The sequence below is a fragment of the Zingiber officinale genome, chromosome 5B, assembly GCF_018446385.1.
Source record: "Zingiber officinale cultivar Zhangliang chromosome 5B, Zo_v1.1, whole genome shotgun sequence".
Lineage (NCBI taxonomy): Eukaryota > Viridiplantae > Streptophyta > Magnoliopsida > Zingiberales > Zingiberaceae > Zingiber > Zingiber officinale.
In genome coordinates, this window is record NC_055995.1 from 9,011,894 (window position 1) to 9,032,578 (window position 20,685).

Here is a 20,685-nt window from a genome sequence, read left to right on the forward strand (position 1 = left end):
TTTCCAATGGACCTAAACAGCCAGACTGTAATCCTGACAACAAAAGAGAGCAACTAAAATGCCTAATACAGCACCAGCAAAAACTTGGGATGGGCCGATGGGATGTGTCCTAGGAGCTCCTTAAGCTTTCTTTTACTGATAGGATGTGCTTGAAACAAGTCCTCAATGATCTTATTATGTACCTGGATTGGCACAACACAGAAAAAATTGTCAGAAGTGAAAGATTGAAAACAAGTCTATTGCCTCAGTGAAGCCATCAGATTTGCACAAGCAGACAAAACATTTCTAAATAATTCTTTTGGAAAAACAGCTAAAATGCACATTATTAGTATCTAACACCTAAATATTGATCACCAAGTGCACCCACAACATGTGTATGTATATCTCTAGAAACTTTTGAGTTGTTTCATTCCTTCCACCTTCCCAAATCATCATATATTCAATACATATTGGTCAATTGGATATCTCTGCTATCAACTGAACATTTATGCAAGTTACATGTGCATATTGGATACCGAGAGATGACTTAAAATAGTAACACTTCAGCACAAGAGTTCAAAGTACAATTTTAACTGAAATCTTGAGAGAGCAAACGATACAATTGTAACTTCAAGAGACGTTAAAGAATGTCATGCTGCATACAAATGAAGCGGACTTTAAGGGTGTTGAGTTTCTTGTGACAAACCAGGCACCTCAAGTTTACAGTTTACAGCCTTAACGCAATGAACAACCCAAAGAATTCTGAGGTACAAATTGCTTTAACAAAGTATAGCTAATTATTTTCCTGGAGCCTAACTTGTTCTTCATCTTCATTTTACTTTTTTTAATCTTTTCTCTCAGTTGACATGCTGGTTTGAGCTCCAACTTCATGTGTGCTCCATCAATAATTTCTACGAATCATGTGAGTTTAGTTCCCCGTATGGTGTTTTAGGGTTAAGAGTCATAGTTGAGTCCTATACCTTGTAATGACTATCTTTTATGAATGTAATATAATATTCTTTCCAAGCTTAACAGGAACCTTACTACAGAAATTAATGGGTTGTCAGCTTGTCACCCACATTTGCAGCATAATGGAGCTCCATCAATAATTTCTACGAATATGAGTTTAGTTCCCCGCATGATGTTTTAGGGTTAAGATTCAAAGTTGAGTCCTATATCTTGTAATGACTATCTTTTATGAATGTAATATAATATTTTCCTTTCCAAACTTAGGAGGAACCTTACTACAGAAATTTAATGGCTTGTCGGCTTGTCACCCACATTTGCAGCATAATGGAGCTCCATCTAAACTTGAAGCATGGCCTAAATTATAGGAATCTATGCGAGATTCTAAGTTCATACCGAGATCAAATGGGTGAGTCTCTCACCCAATTACCTCACCATAAACATCCCTGCTATAGGAACTTTTGAGAAATTAAATAAAGAAAACTATCATATATAAAATTCAATATCCTAGGGATGAATATTTTCTCTATAAAAAGGCAGAAAGCTCCAGTTAGAGGCATTAAGATTTACTGGACGAAGTTGTGGGTTCAATGATTCAATCCCAATTGGATGTATTAGGTTTACGATTTTATATCAAATCATGTACGTACATGTACTAGGTGTCTCTCACAATAATATCAATTTGCAATTTTATTTTTGGGTTTCTTATGCAATCATTACATTCTCCTTAGGCTAAAAAAAAGTTTATAATAAATAAGACTTATCAAACTTTATGGGCTAGAGTGTTGAATTGTTACCAAATACCACACATAGAGAGGTAATATAGCATAGATGAAAAATATTAAGATAGGCCTAGATGAGTTAACCAAATACCAATCCCAAACCTATACAGCAGCAGGATGATTGGAGGTGGCTGAAGTCTCAACAAAGAACTCGATCATTCAGGTAAGTATTTGAAAAAATTAGGATCCTTTGAGTCTCTCTCTAGATATCCTCTTTGCATCAAATCTTCTATCCGCCTTTTTATTAGACTAGAGTTGGGCTGCAGAAGTATATAATCAAAGTTTGAATATGTTCTTCTCCCTTTATTTAACAAAAAAAAAATACCTTGAATATTGAACTAAGCTGTTGGACACACTCAGCAATTAAACGTCGGTAATGCAGCACTTCTCGGAATTTCATAATACGAACAAGGGAGGCATCAATAGCATATATTCTATCCCTGTCCACGTGTTCGAATATTTTCTTCTCATCCGCCGGAGGTGGAAGACAGATCTACAAAGAAGTCATTAGACAAATAGAGCAAAAAAGAAATGAACAACTTAACTTCCTTGCTTAAGCATACATTGATCCTTTTTCTTCGGTCAATGAACTTTGAATTGAACTCAAAGACGTCTTCTGAGGAAATGGAGTTCGAGTTTGGCTCTTTATTCAGAATTTTACAACTCGAGCAAGAAAGGGAGCGAAGCAATCTGACTACCTCATCCTTAGTTAAGTTGAGCTGAGATATTATATCAGTGCAGTTTAATCTCTCTGAGTCCTTAAAAAGCAGCAAAACTGCAGCCTGTAAACATCTCACAAGAATCATGTTACCTGTCATACATCTTTTATTTTAAAAAAGAGGGAGAAAAAAAAATTCAATAGATACTTGATATGTTGTCATAAAAAGCTCTACGGGTTTATCGTCGAAGATGACATTCATGGTGCACGTCCCCAAAGAATATATCCATGAAAGTTTCCTACGAGTCTTTTCCGGCTGATAGAACCCTTCGAAAACTTGTATACATCTAACCTGAAAGCAGCAATCCAAGTCAGGTTCCTAATGTTATTAGTAAATGCATAGTCCCTGATTCAATATCTGCATAATAATCACTCAAATCTGTCTTAATTTGGCATAGAATTCTCATCCAATTTTATTTTTCGAACTTTGGTAAAGTTGATAGGAATTGGGAGGATGGTTAGATCAATCCAAAAGGTTCAACTATGTTTATTAGAGAAATTTTCAATTCCTTTGGATACTTGTTGTACTAAGGCCATTTCACATAGCTAAATACTATTTAAAAAACGAAGTAATATGAAGTTTTATCATGGATGAGTGTGTAGGGCAATCATTCTAAAATAGTAGTTTGTAATAAAATTTAGTTATCTCAGAAGAAAATAAATTTTCAAACCACTAACCATTTCAGAAGGAACTTTGAGATGGGATGATCTATAATGTGGCCATGATGCACTTGTCAAAATAGTAACTGTTAGATCTAACCCGGGATTTGCCTGTGGATAAGTTTGAAGATATTCCTCAAATTCAGCTTGAATTTGTCTACTGAGGGTTTGATCTTTTACCTGAAAAATGAGACAAAGACATTAGCCCATTAATTCAAATGCCAAAAAAAAAAAAAACATTTGAAATAAAAGTATACATACCATTCTGTCCATCTTTGAAGTAAAAAATGCACCATTTTGCCTTTTTAGTTTTGATAAAAAACTTTTTTCGTGTTCTTCGTTAGCCCCTTTATCAGATAGCAACCTCCAAGCAAGCTTTCTCCTGTATGCATATGTTGTATTGATAGCACAAACATGATCACGAATAACAAAAGATTCAATAATAAAGGTCAATAGACAAATGGAGTGATTTCCACCTACAATACTCCGCAAACAGAACTTTGTCATTGATATAAAAAAGTAATTTCGTAACCTGAAAATATAAAAGATTAATTCAATCAAGGTCAAGGACAAAGTCAAAATATAAAGGTTGACAACAAAGAGACAAAATGAGAAGCAAGAAGATAAAAAAGGAATGTAAAAATACATTAATAAACAAGGAGGGAGTTTACTTTTTCAAGTGTCTCCTCAATTTCATCATCGTTTAGTTTTTCATTTCCATTCTTCTTAAGAATATCATCACAATAGATAGCCAGTAACTCAATAGTTGAGCTCACATTGCAGAAAGTCTCAAAAGCCTTCTCAAGTGCCTAATGGACGGGTAAAGCTTTAGTGAAGAAAAAAAATAACAGACAAGCATCACAAAATATTGGCATAGTCAAACCTCACCTTACAGAAAAGACGCTGATTTTGGAAACAATCATTCACAAAAGCCATGTACCTGTCATGCAGTTCAATAATTTTCTTGCCAAAAATCTGAAAAGAGGAAGCATTGAATAAGATAACAAGATACAGCAATCAAACAGACAACATAAGACAAATGTTCACCCTAAATGAACAATTAAAATAAAGAGAGACCAACACATATATGAATGAAAACTAGAAGAAATCCTAGATTTAGTTTGACGAACCAACCATATGAGCAAAAAAATTGAACAAAGTTGACAATTGAACTCGTGAACTAAAAATATTATAAAAGGAAAACTAACCAAAACCTTAAGTGATCAAAGAGAGGTAACAAGTGAATAAAGGTATTATCTAAGAAGATAATGGATACTTACAATCTTGTTGCTTGCAGCAGCACCTACTTGCTTGACTAACGTTGTACCCTCAGCAATCACATGCTGTGCAAAAATGATAGTTCGTAAATATATTGACAACTATAAACAAAACTATTCAAGTTAATTTTATGGTAGAAAATTAATGTTGCAATTATTAATTTTTTTATGACCTTCTGATATATTTTAGAGATAAGATCCAGGCCATTCGGTATCTTGCTAAAAAGCCTATACATTCGTGAGAGATCATCCACCTAAGTGCCAATAAGACATAAAAATGTTAGAAAAATGATTAGATGTCATACAAAAAAAATTCTGATTGACGGCAGCAATAGGGAAAAGTACCCTGTCCTCTTGAAGTAAGAAATAGCAAATAGAATCTTCCTTTTCCAAAAGTTGTCTTGAATGAACAACTAATACCTCATCTTGCACTTTCTACAAGTAATGAAAATTAATAATCATAAAAAATATGAACTAAAAGTAATGGAGATAAGTATCATTTCTATCTCATTGAATCTTGTGATAGAACCTAATATACCTCTAACAGTTTCAGTTCACTAGAAGCATGCAAGTAATGAGCAACCCTATCCTTCTCCCTCTTAAAGAATTCCTCAACCTAGTAAAAAAACAGAGATCAAGCATTGAATAGGAGAAATAAATGTTCATGAAGATATGTACAGGAAGTACCTTTAACATGTAATTTGAGCATGATTCAACCTGAATCAAATTTGAAGCCTTCCTAGAGTAATAGGTTTTTGTATCTTTAAGCATTTCCACTTCAAAGTCATTTTCATAATAATCCATCTTCTCCGATCCAATTTCAACAAAAATGTCAATAACATTCTTCAATAAAGCCCTATCAATTTGTTCACCCTCACGCTCTTGATCAATCTATTTGAAAGACCCCGAATAATAAAAAGTAGCTAATAGAAGTTGAATATGTAAAATGGATGAAGAAATGGCAGCAAGTTACCAAAGAAATGACAGCATCTTTAACTTTTCCTTTAATTACCTGGTAAACCTACAACAAAAGGGAAAACATGGGTCTCCATAATAGTTGTACCATGAAATTAAAAATATGGAGAAAAATGCTCGAACAGAAATTTGATTTACATGCTATTTAGAGGAGGAAAATGAATGAGGATGACACACTACCTGGTTTCGGAAACATGAAAGCGCAATTTCATTAAGTGATGGAAGGGATCTCTGCTTGATGAAGAAACGACTAAGGTAACCAAAAATATGTGAAAGCCATTTGGTCATATATTTATGATTTAACCATTGTTTAGTTAGTTCCCTTAGCATGAACTCATTGTATTTCTCCTCTAAAGATGGTAATACCTGAGTAAAAGAAGGAAATACTGTTAGATTACAAAAAATATTATGTTTTCAATTCCATATTATACAAAAGGAAGTATGACACTGTGTATATATAATTAATCTAGCATTTTGTAATTAATTAATATTTTATCTCCATTTTTATCATGAATATTATCTGGATTCATGATTGTGCATGCATGAATAATTCACAATTGAAATTTGAAACCATCAAACTACTGCATACAAAAGCCTTTTTCTTATTTTGTAGATTTAGAGTTGAAAAAATACAGGACAAGGAACTTTAAATGTGAAGACCTCTCCTCATAGTTAAAATTTTCTTCTCTTCCTGAAGAAAAGCAAAAATATTTAGGGTACGTTTGGTTCAAGTTATCATGTATAATCTTAGTTATGGGATTACCAAATAATCACATAACCAAGGTTATGAGGAATAAAACATAAACTAATGTTGTTTGTTCAACCAAGGTAATGTAATGAAAACTTATTTGTTTGAAGATTTTAATGTACAACATAATTTAATATTTTCATGTATTACCCTTTGTTACAAAACCAACTATAAATATTTTTTTTTCTTTTTGAACTTTATTATTTATTATTTTTTTAACTTTAGGTGTTTTTTTATGTTTGTTTTTCCATTTTTTTCCTGAAGTTTATGTTTTTCTCTTTTGTATTTTTATTTTTTTTATTTTACGTTTTTTAAAAAAAAATAGTTTACATTTTTTTTAGTTTTCATTTTTTTAATTTTTTTTAGTTTACATTTTTTAAGTTTATGTTTTTTAAATTTTTTGAAGTTTACATTTTTTTACTTTAAAATGAAATTTTCGCTATAAAAAATGTTAGGGGTATTTTTGGTTAAAAAATTTTCTTAACCCCGGAATCAAGAAAAACTTAACTTTTCCAAGGTTTTCTGATTCTGGGTTGTATGCGTCTTTTGCTGACGTGTCAGGCAAACCAAACAAAGTTTTCATTAATAACCTTAGATTGATAACCAAGGTTATCAAAAATAGCCCCCAACCAAACGCACCCTTATAGTAAACACTTCTAGCATATTTTACCTTAAACAAATAGTAAAAGGGATACCATCGCAAAGAATTTGACGGCTAGTTTGGTAACATGCAATGCAAGTATACGGTACAAATGCTTTGCAATCCATGTTTTCAGTCATTATTCTTGATTTATCTTTTCAGTTACACCACATTCACAACTTATTCTCACAACTTGATTTTTGCATTTGATTTAATGTTGCCACCATCAGCAATGAGGTAATATATCACTGTTTATACAGTTGATGGTTTCCTAATAGTCGGATGGAATTATGTGAAGACAATGTGAGCCTTTTTTTTTCTCAAGTGACACCCTAACTGCTATATTGTTATAAGGGTCAGAAATTAAAAGTCTAGGAATCACTATATATACGGAGCAATTTTTTTAGGTTACATCAAGTCATGTTAATCTGAAAGCAAAAATGGAAGTCATGCAAAAATGGATGGCAGAGAAAACATGCTCACCACTGAAGTCGTGTACTCCTCGAACACTTCCGTGTATTTATTATATAATAGCTCCTCCTGATTATAATCATTCCATTGGCTACACATATTGTAGATTGATCTATAGCACACAAGAGTTAATTACCCAAAAAACAAAAAGCAGGATAAATTCCAAAAAATATGGTAGAAACTTTACGTGTGGAGTAAAATGAATTCCGTGGATGTGATAGGTGACTCGGGGAGGGAGAGCCCTTCCTTCAAGATCATTTTCAGTTTGGTGATGCCTTCCTCAACAAACTTCCACCCTTCGTCGAAAGGGGTCTGCTTCCTCCGCCACATCATTGCCATCTCCTGTCACTGGATCCTGTGGGAATCGGAACCCTAATACTAATACAGATCAAGAGGCACAAGAAGGAAATTAACACAAATCATAAAAGTGCAGGAAGGAAATTAACAGAATGCTCAAGCACGTTCATAAGCAAAACAAACCGCAAGCTACAGGAATGATTTTGTAAGAGATTGGAGAGGCTGGATTCTGTCGCGTGTCTCCAGCAGAAAGGGAGGCGAAACCCTAGTCGAGAGAAAGCTCGCTACAAGAGAGATCTGGCGAGTTTGGTGGACTGATCACGGCGAGAGAGTCGCACGCCGCAGGAGAGCTCACGTAGGTCCCGTAGCTCCGGCGAGGGAAGCGCGTTCGCAGCGAGAGAGGTGCTTCGGTGATTCGGAGAGGGAGGAGCGGCTAGGGTTTAGGGTTCACGGAGAGGACCGTAAGGAAGAGGGTTTGACCGTAGGATAAAAGTTTTCTACCCTTGCTCCGTATTATTTGCCTTGCACGCTGATTACGTGGAACGCGCCACGTCAGATCGCCTCAGCAAAACCGCAAATACCGTAGGATAGACAATTTTATTATGCCATGGAACATTCCCTACGGATTATTACGGAATGTTCTCGTAGATTTGCCATGTCATTTTTTTATTTTCTCTTAGTATTTTTTTTTTATTTTCTGGTGTGCCAATTGTGCTAGGTGGCGATCGTGCCAATCTCGCCGCCGGCCACCGCCCACCACTAGCCACCCCCCACGGCCGATCGGATCACAACCAGAATCCTGACCATAATTCAGTTGAAATTCGACCTCAATAGCCATCGCTAGCGTTGCGGCTGGATCGCCCCGGATTTCGATTGCAATCCGATCGCAAACCTACCGAGGTCTGACAGCGATCGGATTCATGCTTCGATCGCACTGGATTCCGCCCATGATCAAGTCGGATCATGGTTGGAATCCATCAACGATCGAGCTAGATTACGGCTGGAATCCATGCCACGATCCCCCACCGTACCAGCCTCGCCGCCAGCTGCACACCCACCCGTGCCTAACTCGCTAGGATTCTGGCCGGATCGCAGCTAGAATCCCAGCCACAATTCGGTCGAAATCCGGCCGTGATCGCGGTCGCTAACGTGGGGGTCGAATCACGGCCGAATTTCGGCCCAATTCCTATTGCAATCCGGCCTCGAACCAGTTGGGAGCTGGCAGCGACCGAATTCCAGTCGCGATCTTGCTAAATTCCGCTTGCAATCGAGTTGGATCGCGGCTAGAATCCATCAGCGATTGCGGCCGGAATTCATGTCGTGATCCCCCTAGGGTACACCTTCCCTACAGACTATAGTTAGGGTGGGTCCAAGTGGTCGGAGGCCACTGGCAGTGGCAGGTGACCGACGACCGGGTGGGTGGCTGGCACGCAAGGAGGCGCGGTGAGCATGAGAGCAGCTTTGGCAAGAACGAAGAAAATACAGAGAAGTTGTATTTAAAAACATTTGCATCGACTTGCCATGAGGACAGTTCGCTTATATATTTATATTTATATTTATATATCATTAAAATGGAAACTAATGAATTTATTTAGAAAAATAAAAAAATAGTTAATAGGGAAATAAATTTATAAAATTTATTAGAATTTTATAAAAAAAATGGATTTTAAATTAGTCATTTTAGATTTTATGGGGATAAATGGATATGAAAAAAGTCTATTTGGAAAACTCTATTTAAATTAGGAGTTGATAGAAGCTAAACTTAGGTTTTTGTAATTAAACCCTAAGTTCAATTACCATCGTTGTCTTCCTTCCTCCCCACACCCGCGACGATCGCGTCTGCCGACCACATGCTCAACGACATCGCTATTGGACAATCTGTCAGAGACATTTAGAAATTAGTTAAATTTAAATTTACAAAATTAAATTGAACTTATCTGTCGAGATGGTATGAGCGGGTAATCTCAGGCTGCCAGCAAGGGTTGGTATCTGCCAAGTGTCGAACGAAGCTAAGGTTACGTAGTGGTCAAATGGGCTAGCTCCCGAGCGAGCTTGAGGCTAGCCGGGTGTAGTGGTCAAGCAAGTTAGCTCCTGAGTGAGTGAAGTGGTTGCCCAGGCGTAGCGGCCGGACAGGCATGTAGGCGAGAGGCCAAGTGGGCTTATAGTCGGTCGAGTGAGCAGAGAAAACGAGCGGCCGATGAGCGGGTTGAGGGATCTGCTAGGCGAATGAGCGTCTGGGCAAAGTGACTAGATGGGCAAAGCCTATAAATAAGCTGGGCGAGTGCACTAAGCGAGTGGCAAAGCGAGCAAGAAGTCGGCCAAACAAAGAAACCAAGCAAGCTAGCTTCCAAGCGAACAAACAGTCGAGCAAGCTAGAGGTCGGCCGGGCGAAGAGGCCGAGCGAGCTAGCTTCCAAGTGAACGAATAGCCGAGTGAGCTAGAGGCCATCCGGGCGAAGAGGCAAGCGAGATAGCTTCCGATCAAACAAACAGCCGAGCAAGCTAGCTTCCGAGCTAATGAACAGCCGAGTGAGCTAGAGGCCGGCCGAGCGAAGCGGCCGAGTGAGGAGACCGAGCGAACTAACAGTCGAGGCCTGCAATGGACGCAGTTTCCTTGAAATAGATTTGCCCCACATCCAGCTGTACTTCAAGGCTTTCTTGGGTCGTTTGTTTCCTAGGATACAATGTCTAACCGTGATCCCTACCAAGTATTAGTGATTACGGCGAACTGAGAGGTACCCGACTGCTATCACGGGTATTCCACCGAGCAACAAATGCACAATAGAGAGGAGTCGCTCTGCATTAATCTTTAATTAAATGCATCCGTTACACAAGCAGCAAAAGATTTACGTGGCAAAATATTGGTTGTTCCACTTAGGCAAATTTTGTCCTGATCGGTCTGACATTCGACACGCAAGTCATGCTCACACATGAGTCAACTTGGTTCAATGCAATCTATGCCCTAGATTTGCACCCACTACATACCCACGTGTGAGAGAAGTCTCTCCTCATGTATTTGTTCACATCACCAATATATGTGAATCAATATAAACTAACCAATATATCTTGAAACTCTCAATGTGGGACTAAAGTCTCATTTACAATGAAACCTCTTTCCTCTCCACATTTTCTCCATTCACATATATTAAATCGTTGTCTGGGCGTCGACCGCCATCGTTGCTCCCCTGCCCACGCAACCAACCGACGTTGGTGTCTTCTCCCCTCCGCATTGCTCGTTCACCCACGTGCTCACAACTGTGTTCCACCACATGCATGACAGAAGCGTCACTCCTTGCGAGCAACCACCGGCTCCACTCCTCCGTCCACACGATCGGCTAATGCACACTACAATAATTACTGTATTTTGGGACGAATTTATAAAAAAAATTCATTGCAAAAGATTTGGGGACGAAATTTGGGATGAAAAAATTTTCGTCCCAAACAGGTTGATGCCAACTTTTGGAACAAATTTATGTTTGTTGCAAAATTGGCAACGAAATTGGGGACGAAAATAGGGACGAAAATAATTTTCATCCCCAAATTCGTCGCAAAATTTGTAACAAATAAATTCTTTCATTACAGGAGTTTATAGAATTTTGCAACGAATATTTTTTTGTTGCAAACTTAGCAACGAATTTGGGGTCAAAAAATTTTGTCATTTTTTTTTTTTTGCTAATTTTGTCCCAAATTTTGCGTATGATTTTCCAACGAATAGTAATTTTGTTGCAAAATCGACAACAAATTCGACAACAAAATTTAGCAACGAATTTTATTTTCGTTGCCAAAGTCGTCGCCAAATTTACAACAAAAACCCTTACTTGTTGCAATATTTCATACAATTTTGGGACGAAATATTTTTTGTTGCAAACTTTGCAACGAATTTGGGGACAAATTCAGTGACGAATTAATTTTTGTTGCTAAGTTAGTCCCTAATTTTGCAACGAATAAGATATTTGTTTCAAATTTGGCAACAAAATTTGGCAACGAATTAAATTTTCGTTGCCAAATCCGTTGCTTTTTTATATATGGGATTCTGGGACGAATTCACAGATTCGTCCCAGAATCTGGGACGAAATTTGCAACAAAAAATCTTTTGTTGGGAAGTGACGATAGATTGGCAACAAAAATTATTTGTTGCCAAATTCGTTCCTAATATCAAAATTACATTACAGATATAGCTGATTTCTACAATTCAATCCATACATACATATGCAATAAATTCAAATAACACATTCAACACATCCTAATTAACTTTAACACATCTTAATTAATTCACATACATCTATTCATTCAAACTCAACAAGTCATACAATATCATAATTTGTTCTTTAAGCTACTTAAAAATATTTCACAAGTTCAACACTCCAACAAGTTTCCATACAAGTCCATCAATCCAAGATGTTAAAGAAACTAAGATACATCAAGTTATCTTCTTACTCCACAAAAGCTTTCATCCCCATCAAGTCTTCTTTTTCCTACATAAAAACAAACAAATAAACTAGATCATATGTAACCAGAAAGCTAATTAATTACTTAAAATGTAACAGTATCATAATTAGTTTGCTTGCATGGGAGTGTGACATCACAAACTTGGTTTGAGGCTTGGTGCTTGAGGATGTTATATAACTTATATTGTTGGCATAAGACAGATCCAACCAGTAGCCCTAGTATTTGAAGATGTCAAACACACATAAAAGATGTAGTGTAACGACCCACCTTTCTACACTACTACTCTCTAAAGGTGACCGTTACTTGACTACTAACTCTACTTAACCGGTACGTTACTTAACTACGAGAAATCTCTACCGAAAAATTTCGGCAGAGTCTCCCCTATACCGGTGACCAAATCAATAATACAAACAAACTATACTCAGCCACAGGCGGCTGGAACATATATCTTCACAACCACGCAATATAATATCACAAATAAAAATCTGAAACTACTCTAGCAATGGCAAACAACCATATCACTCCAACAATAGGAGGTATCAAACTACAAATGCGGAAATAAACTCAACTACAATCCCAATTTCAATATAACATTAAAAGAGAACTAAAAGATAAGTCTTGACAAATTTTGTCAGCTAATTCTGGATCTCTCCATAGTCCAGCCATCACACACCTTCATCACCACCACCTTGTCGCCTTCCTTGCTAAATCTTTTCCTTTCCTTTATCTGCAGTAGGAGGAAGTGCAGTCTATAAGCATAAAGCTTAGTGAGCGCTATCTACTCACAAAAAAAACTCGATATGCATGTATATAAATAAAAACATGCTAAAACTGAATGCTAACATGTAACGCTACTCATGCTCATAAATAGCAAAGGAATCATACTATCTGAAATACTAAACATGTATAGCTAATCATGCTCAACCGAAATACTAAACATGTATAGCTATCATGCTCATAATCCAATAAAGGAATCATACTAACTGAAATACTAACATGTATAGCTAATCATGCTCATAAGAATAAAACTATAAAAGAAGCATACTAAACATGTAAAACTACTAAACATGTAAAGCTAAACATGCTGAATAAGCTAATAGCAAGAAACAAATAAAACTACTACTGCATGCTTCAAATAACAAGAAACTAAACTTTCTAATTCTAAACATATTTGAAGCTTGTTTCATTTGTTTCAAAACTTATACTTTAATACTTTAAAATAATAATCAACTTCTCTTGGGCCCGGCATTGTACCACTTTGCGCGCATTCTTAATAAGAATCGAGGTAGCTAATCCCGAAACTACTAAGATACTTCTAGGCCTTGTGCCTAGGGGTAACTTGGAGTCCATCCCTTGGACCTTGTGTCCGGTACATGCCCTTTAAAAGTAAAATACTTTTTATCTTTAAATACTTCTTATAATAAAATGCCTTGGCATTTATTTAAGCACCTTGTGTGCCAAAATCCCTAAAGTCTCGACTTTAGGATCTACTTAAGGCTTTGGCCTTTTCTTTCTTTTCTTTAGCTTTCTTATACTTGTTAATACTTCTAAAAGAATACTTCTTTTAAAAGAAACTGAAATGTTTAAGCAAATTCTAACTTTGAAATGCTTAAACCAAAAATCTGCATACTATGCTAATAAAATTCTGCAATATTAATGTTCAACAGAAATCTGCACTAATACTTAATAAAAATCTGCACACTAATGATTAATAAAATCTGCACACTAATGCTTAATAAAATTCTGCATATTAAGCTTAATAAAAATCTTTTCTAAGATTGGGGTTCTGCATGCAATACTTATCAAAATCTGCAAGCAGTACTTATGAAAATCTGCTTATTAAAAATCTGCATACTATACTTATAAAAATCTGCATGCTATACTTATAAAAATCTGCACTTAATGCTTAACAGAAAACTAAAATTGAGGCTCATGGCAGCATAACAAAGAAATCTAAATCAGGAAATCTCTATCTGAAATGCTAACTATAAGGGTTGTTCAAACTTAAATCTAACATCAAAAAAGAAAACTAACTACATGCTCAAAATTTAATCAAGCTATCTTATGTTCATTGCTTATTAAAACCAACCCAAAACTGATAAAACTTGTAAAGGAAACATAAGCATTCTGAGCACAGTATCACCGTCTCATCAACCTCTTTAAACTCTGATTAAGGCTTTAATATTGTTATCTACTAAAAAGAATGTTGCTGCTATCAAAAATTGATGCATGTACATTAGAACATATAAGGAACCAAAACATAATTCAATGCAAAATAATTCCTTAAACTACTCTTTTAATTCCAAACTATCCTAATGTGGTTCAAAACTTAAGCAAGGAAACCAAGCCATTAAAAGAAAACCAACAGCACTCCCAAATAAGAGTGATCTACACTCATTGCATGACACAAACCCAAATCTGATTTACTCAACAATAAAATGATCCCATAATCAACCTAGCAAATTCGGATTTAATGATCATAGCAGCAACTACTACAAGCAACCCGAAACCACAGAAAACTACACCACATGGCAAGTACAGATGGTTCTTTATAGATTAGAGATCATTAATTTTGTATTAAGCTTTTGTTAAGTCTAACAGAAGGACTCTTCACAGATTAAGGTTCACAGAAGGATTTTGTCAAGCTTTTTAAGGTACACGGCAGCAAACGTTAACCATCAAACTTCACAGGTTAACTCGAAATCAGGAATAAGCTAAATCCAAAAATCTAATCCAAACAAAAACCTCTTCATCTTCCTTAACCCTCTCGGCAGAAAGCAAAATCCCTGATCATGCTTCCCATTAAAACTCGAACAAACAAGAAAACACCAAACGAATCGGAACTACTCCTACTGCAGGTGAGAAGCAACTCACTTCGCTGTTCTTGGACTTACAACCGAAGAGGGCAGCTAGGGCTTCGGGAGAAGCTTGGGATCTCGACTCTTCTTCATGAGTTCCCGAGCTCCCTTCGTCGCGGTGACCACACAAGGGTGAAGGTCGGTCGTAAGAAGCCTTCGTCGGCGCAGGAGAAAAGACCTAACACCGTCGCCTCGTTCCGCCCGAGAAGAATCGCTCGAAGAACAGCGGCGTCGCGAGGAAAGGGGAGAAAGAAACTTTCGGGTTCGGGAAAAATTTTTGGTCTTTTTAAAACTAGGGTTTTCCTATTACTAACTATACCTTAAATATCTATCTCTACTTATTTGGTTAACGAAACCCGCGTAGCTCAGCTGGTTGGCTGCGTTCGGCTTGAGGCGTGGCTCGCGAGTTCGAAACTCGGCTGCAACCATTTTTTTTCCCTCCTATTTATTAACTACTGCTTAAATAGAATATTTCTCTTTCTTTAATAACAAGCACTTGCTGGATCAGTTGGTTAAGCAAATCTTTGCTTAACCCGAGGTCTGGGCTTCGAATCCTCAGCCGCACACCTTTTATTTCTATTTGTTTTAAAGGTTCCAACTATAGCTTAAATAAATTCGCTCCCCTTCTTAATCACAAAACAACCGCAGACCAGTTGGTTGGCTGGGTTTAGTTAAGGCTTGGCTCGGATCGAGGTCATGGGTTCGAACCTTGGCTTGGATAATTTTTTACCTAAACTTCTTTCGCTTCATAAAAATACCAAACGACCTCCAAAAATCGCATAAAAATACTCTAAAAATTTCTAAGAATCTCTAGAATATTTTAAAAGTATTTCCAAATGTTTTTATGGACTTTTAAAACTTGAAATAGGGAAAATTGGGTCGTTACAATTCCCCATACCTTATAAAAAGTTCGTCCTCGAACTTAGAATAGCTCTGGATACTTCTGTCTCATACTGTCCTCTCGCTCCCGAGTGACTTTCTCGTGTTTCTGGTTCTGCCAGATAACCCTCACTAGTGGTACTTCTTTGTTTCTTAGTCTCTTGACTGCTCTGTCCACTATCTGTGTAGGTCTACTCTCATAACTAAGATCCTCTTGGATCTGCACTGTCTGAGGCTGAATCACTTGGCTAGAGTCGTGAATACGCTTCTTTAGCATAGAGACATGAAATACATTGTGTATTGCTGACATGTCTTGTGGTAATTCCAGCTTGTAAGCTACCTTCCCAATCCTGTCTGTAATCAGGTAAGGTCCTACATAGCGAGGACTTAATTTGCCCTTCTTGCCAAATCTCATCACTCTTCCAGTGGCCTACGGCGTGTGTCAGCATAATTTTTTTCTGCCTACTCTGAGCAGTCTCAATCTTCTGTCTGATCTTCTGGATAGCCTGAGTGGTCTCATCTATCATCTCAGTCTAAATGCCCAGCTCTACTTCCATTTCTTTTCTTTCACTCGCTTCTTGCCAATAAATATGTGATATGCACTTCCTGTCATACGGTGACTCGTAAGGTGCCATCTTGATAGTGGCCTGATAACTATTGTTATAGGCAAATTCAGCTAAGCACAGATACTTGCACCAACTTCCCTTGAAATCTAGTACACAAGCCCTGAGCATATCTTCTAAGATCTGATTTACTCGCTCTATCTGTCCATCAGTCTGAGGATGGAAGGATGTGCTGAACTTGAGTTTGGTGCCTAGTGTCTTATGAATACACTCCCAAAGGTGAGAGGTGAAACGTCCATCTCTATCAGAAACAATAGATTTCGGAACTCCATGAAGTCTGATCACTTCCTTAACGTATATTTGTGTCAACTGCTCTATAGAGTGGGACACCCTGATGGCTAGAAAATGGGCAGACTTAGTCGATCTGTCCACTACTACCCATATTGCGTCATCTCCATTCGTAGTTCTTGGAAGACCTTTTATGAAATCCATGGATATGTCTTCCCACTTCCACTCTGGTATTGGAAGAGGTTGTAACATTCCTCCTGATCTCTGGTGCTCTGCTTTGACTCTCTAGCATGTCAGGCAGGTACTGACATATTTAGCTACATCTCTTTTGAGTCCAGACCACCAGAACCTCTGTTTCAGATCTTGATACATCTTGGTGGAACCAGGATGCATAGAATACGATGTACTGTGAGCTTCTTCTAAAATTTTCTTTCTCAGCTCTTCATCATTGGGAACACAAAGGTGACTCCCCTGATAAAGAATTCCACTGTCTGATACTCGAAATTCGGAATTTTCTTCTTCTCGTATCCCTTGCTTGATCTTTTGGATATCTGGATCTTCACTTTGCTTCTTCTGTATATCCACAAGCAGGGTTGACTTTAGAGTCAATGCAGAGAGTTGCCTATAAATAATTTCAAGTCCGAAATCTGACAACTCCTTCTGTAGTGGCAGGGCTAATGATGACAAAGACATCAGGGATGCACTGGATTTTCTGCTTAATGCATCTGCCACTTTGTTAGCTTTACCTGGGTGTATCACTTTCTTTCACTTCCAACTGATGATACCCAGGTCTATTTTAGAGAACACTATTACCCTTTTTAGCTGATCATATAGATCATCTATTTTGGAATGAGAGTACTTGTCCCTAACTGCTACTTTGCTCAGCGCTCTAAATCTATGCACATTGGCATGGATCCGTCTTTCTTCTTAACGAACAACTCTGGAGTTTCACGAGGTGAATGACTAGGGCGGATGAAACCCTTGTCAAGTAACTCCTGAAATTGTTCTTATAACTCTTTTAGCTCTGCTAGAGACATGCGGTATGGAGCTTTTGAAATTGGCTCCACTTCTCTGTTGGGAGGTAGTCCAAGTAGCTCTTCTGGAAATACTTTTGGATACTCACAGAGTACCCAAACATCTTTCTGCTTGGGTCTTTCTTGTTATCTTTGTCCTTCTAGTTCTGATTACTTGACTGGGGTGTCTGTTTCCCCACTGTCTTGTCTTCTATCTTGACTGGCTTGTGTTGCGTTTGTTGAGCCTTGTTGCTGTTCAGATAGTGCTCACTAATGCCCTGCTGACCAGCTCTTCACCAATCTATGGTCGGTGAGTTTCACTACTCACATTAGGTGTTATTTCTGGTCTCAGCATTAGGAGCATCAGTCTGACTCGTTCTTTCACTGTACTTACTAACTCTAGGCAAAGGTGAGCTAGCTTGTTTAATCTTTTAACCGCTTCTTCTACTGGCAGGTCACCTTGTCTGAATTCCATAAGCTCCTAATACTGTTTATTGGTGATCCGTTGACGGAAGACTTCTTCGTAAAACTCTGTCTCGAAATCAACCCAGCTCATCTGGTTGACTGCTCTCTTACTCTTAACTCGCTCCCACCACATACGAGCATCTCCAGATAGGCAGAAAGAGGCACACTTGACCTTCTCGACTTCTGGCCAGTCAAGAAGCTTCATGGTGCTCTCCAGTGTCTTGAACCAAGCCTGGCATCCCAGGGCTCAGCTTTCTGGTTTCAGTTTCAGCCACTGGATGAGGTATGCTTCTTGTCTTCTAGGTGTTGTGGCGACTTCCAAGGCAACTGATGTGACTTCAGTCACCACTAGGGTCTCCACAGAAATGTTTGGGGGGAGTGGGAGGAGCTGACTTCTGATTGGCCATTAGATTGACAATCACTTGCTGCTGCTCGCTACTTGTCTCTGAGGTTGAGCAACAACTGCAGAGAGAATAGGCCCAGGGGTTCTGGGCTCTTCGTTCTCCTGAACTCGGTCCTCAGTACGAACGGTACGGGGACGTCCTCTTCTTGCCATCAAGTCAGGCAGAGGAAAAGAAAACTTAAAATTATCACTATACTTTCTAGATATATCTTACTTATACATGATTCTTGACTTTCAACACCTATGAGTAGGTACTTCTAAACATTTCTCTATCCTTTCTAAACATACATATTTGTATATGAAGAAGGAAAAATAGAAAAAACTCTTATCTACTTAAGCACTTATAAGCAATCACTCTATACTGCAAATAATAATAAAGGAAAGCAATAAAGAAAGAACTTAAATACTTTCTTACTTGGAGACGGCAAGGATGATGCTGATGTGTGTGTGATGCTGGAGAATGGGAACTGCTCTGATACCAACTGTAACGACCCACCTTTCTACACTACTACTACTCTCTAAAGGTGACCGTTACTTGACTACTAACTCTACTTAACCGGTACGTTACTTAACTACGAGAAATCTCTACCGAAAAATTTCGGCAGAGTCTCCCCTATACCGGTGACCAAATCAATAATACAAACAAACTATACTCAGCCACAGGCGGCTGGAACATATATCTTCACAACCACGCAATATAATATCACAAATAAAAATCTGAAACTACTCTAGCAATGGCAAACAACCATATCACTCCAACAATAGGAGGTATCAAACTACAAATGCGGAAATAAACTCAACTACAATCCCAATTTCAATATAACATTAAAAGAGAACTAAAAGATAAGTCTTGACAAATTTTGTCAGCTAATTCTGGATCTCTCCATAGTCCAGCCATCACACACCTTCATCACCACCACCTTGTCGCCTTCCTTGCTAAATCTTTTCCTTTCCTTTATCTGCAGTAGGAGGAAGTGCAGTCTATAAGCATAAAGCTTAGTGAGCGCTATCTACTCACAAAAAAAACTCGATATGCATGTATATAAATAAAAACATGCTAAAACTGAATGCTAACATGTAACGCTACTCATGCTCATAAATAGCAAAGGAATCATACTATCTGAAATACTAAACATGTATAGCTAATCATGCTCAACCGAAATACTAAACATGTATAGCTATCATGCTCATAATCCAATAAAGGAATCATACTAACTGAAATACTAACATGTATAGCTAATCATGCTCATAAGAATAAAACTATAAAAGAAGCATACTAAACATGTAAAACTACTAAACATGTAAAGCTAAACATGCTGAATAAGCTAATAGCAAGAAACAAATAAAACTACTACTGCATGCTTCAAATAACAAGAAACTAAACTTTCTAATTCTAAACATATTTGAAGCTTGTTTCATTTGTTTCAAAACTTATACTTTAATACTTTAAAATAATAATCAACTTCTCTTGGGCCCGGCATTGTACCACTTTGCGCGCATTCTTAATAAGAATCGAGGTAGCTAATCCCGAAACTACTAAGATACTTCTAGGCCTTGTGCCTAGGGGCAACTTGGAGCCCATCCCTTGGACCTTGTGTCCGGTACATGCCCTTTAAAAGTAAAATACTTTTTATCTTTAAATACTTCTTATAATAAAATGCCTTGGCATTTATTTAAGCACCTTGTGTGCCAAAATCCCTAAAGTCTCGACTTTAGGATCTACTTAAGGCTTTGACCTTTTCTTTCTTTTCTTTAGCTTTCTTATACTTGTTAATACTTCTAAAAGAATACTTCTTTTAAAAGAAACTGAAATGTTTAAGCAAATTCTAACTTTGAAATGCTTAAACCAAAAATCTGCATACTATGCTAATAAAATTCTGCAATATTAATGTTCAACAGAAATCTGCACTAATACTTAATAAAAATCTGCACACTAATGATTAATAAAATCTGCACACTAATGCTTAATAAAATTCTGCATATTAAGCTTAATAAAAATCTGTTCTAAGATTGGGGTTCTGCATGCAATACTTATCAAAATCTGCAAGCAGTACTTATGAAAATCTGCTTATTAAAAATCTGCATACTATACTTATAAAAATCTGCATGCTATACTTATAAAAATCTGCACTTAATGCTTAACAGAAAACTAAAATTGAGGCTCATGGCAGCATAACAAAGAAATCTAAATCAGGAAATCTCTATCTGATGCTCAGACTTATGTCAATGCACTGAAATAAGTATCTTAAGTCCAG

At 37.4% G+C, this 20,685-nt stretch overlaps 1 protein-coding gene and 1 long non-coding RNA gene across 5 annotated transcripts; both read right to left on the reverse strand.

Annotated features, from left to right (window-relative positions):
* Positions 1 to 13: 13 nt before the first annotated feature.
* On the reverse strand, positions 14 to 8,014 carry LOC121984086 (cullin-1-like). 4 transcript variants are annotated; one of them, XR_006112783.1, is made up of 20 exons: positions 7,697 to 8,014; positions 7,404 to 7,571; positions 7,229 to 7,328; positions 5,538 to 5,723; positions 5,356 to 5,403; positions 5,070 to 5,273; positions 4,921 to 4,998; positions 4,728 to 4,817; positions 4,556 to 4,636; positions 4,386 to 4,448; positions 3,994 to 4,080; positions 3,777 to 3,914; positions 3,582 to 3,637; positions 3,367 to 3,487; positions 3,124 to 3,285; positions 2,594 to 2,737; positions 2,291 to 2,509; positions 2,053 to 2,220; positions 1,819 to 1,987; positions 14 to 182 (listed from the first exon to the last, which is right to left on the reverse strand). XR_006112783.1 is itself a non-coding variant. In XM_042536871.1 (19 exons), the coding sequence occupies exons 2-19, from the start codon at positions 7,553 to 7,555 to the stop codon at positions 1,883 to 1,885; spliced, it is 2,202 nt and encodes a 733-aa protein (XP_042392805.1). In that variant the 5' UTR covers positions 7,556 to 7,594; positions 7,697 to 8,014; the 3' UTR covers positions 14 to 1,882. The 4 variants fall into 4 exon arrangements, 1 of the variants encoding a protein (XP_042392805.1); XR_006112782.1 differs by having other exon boundaries at positions 1,830 to 1,987; positions 7,404 to 7,594; XR_006112781.1 differs by having other exon boundaries at positions 7,404 to 7,594.
* A 3,761-nt stretch (positions 8,015 to 11,775) lies between these two features.
* On the reverse strand, positions 11,776 to 15,091 carry LOC121984089. Its single transcript, XR_006112784.1, has 3 exons — positions 14,836 to 15,091; positions 12,635 to 12,688; positions 11,776 to 11,987 (listed from the first exon to the last, which is right to left on the reverse strand). It is a non-coding gene; the product is annotated as an uncharacterized LOC121984089 (long non-coding RNA).
* Positions 15,092 to 20,685: the final 5,594 nt, after the last annotated feature.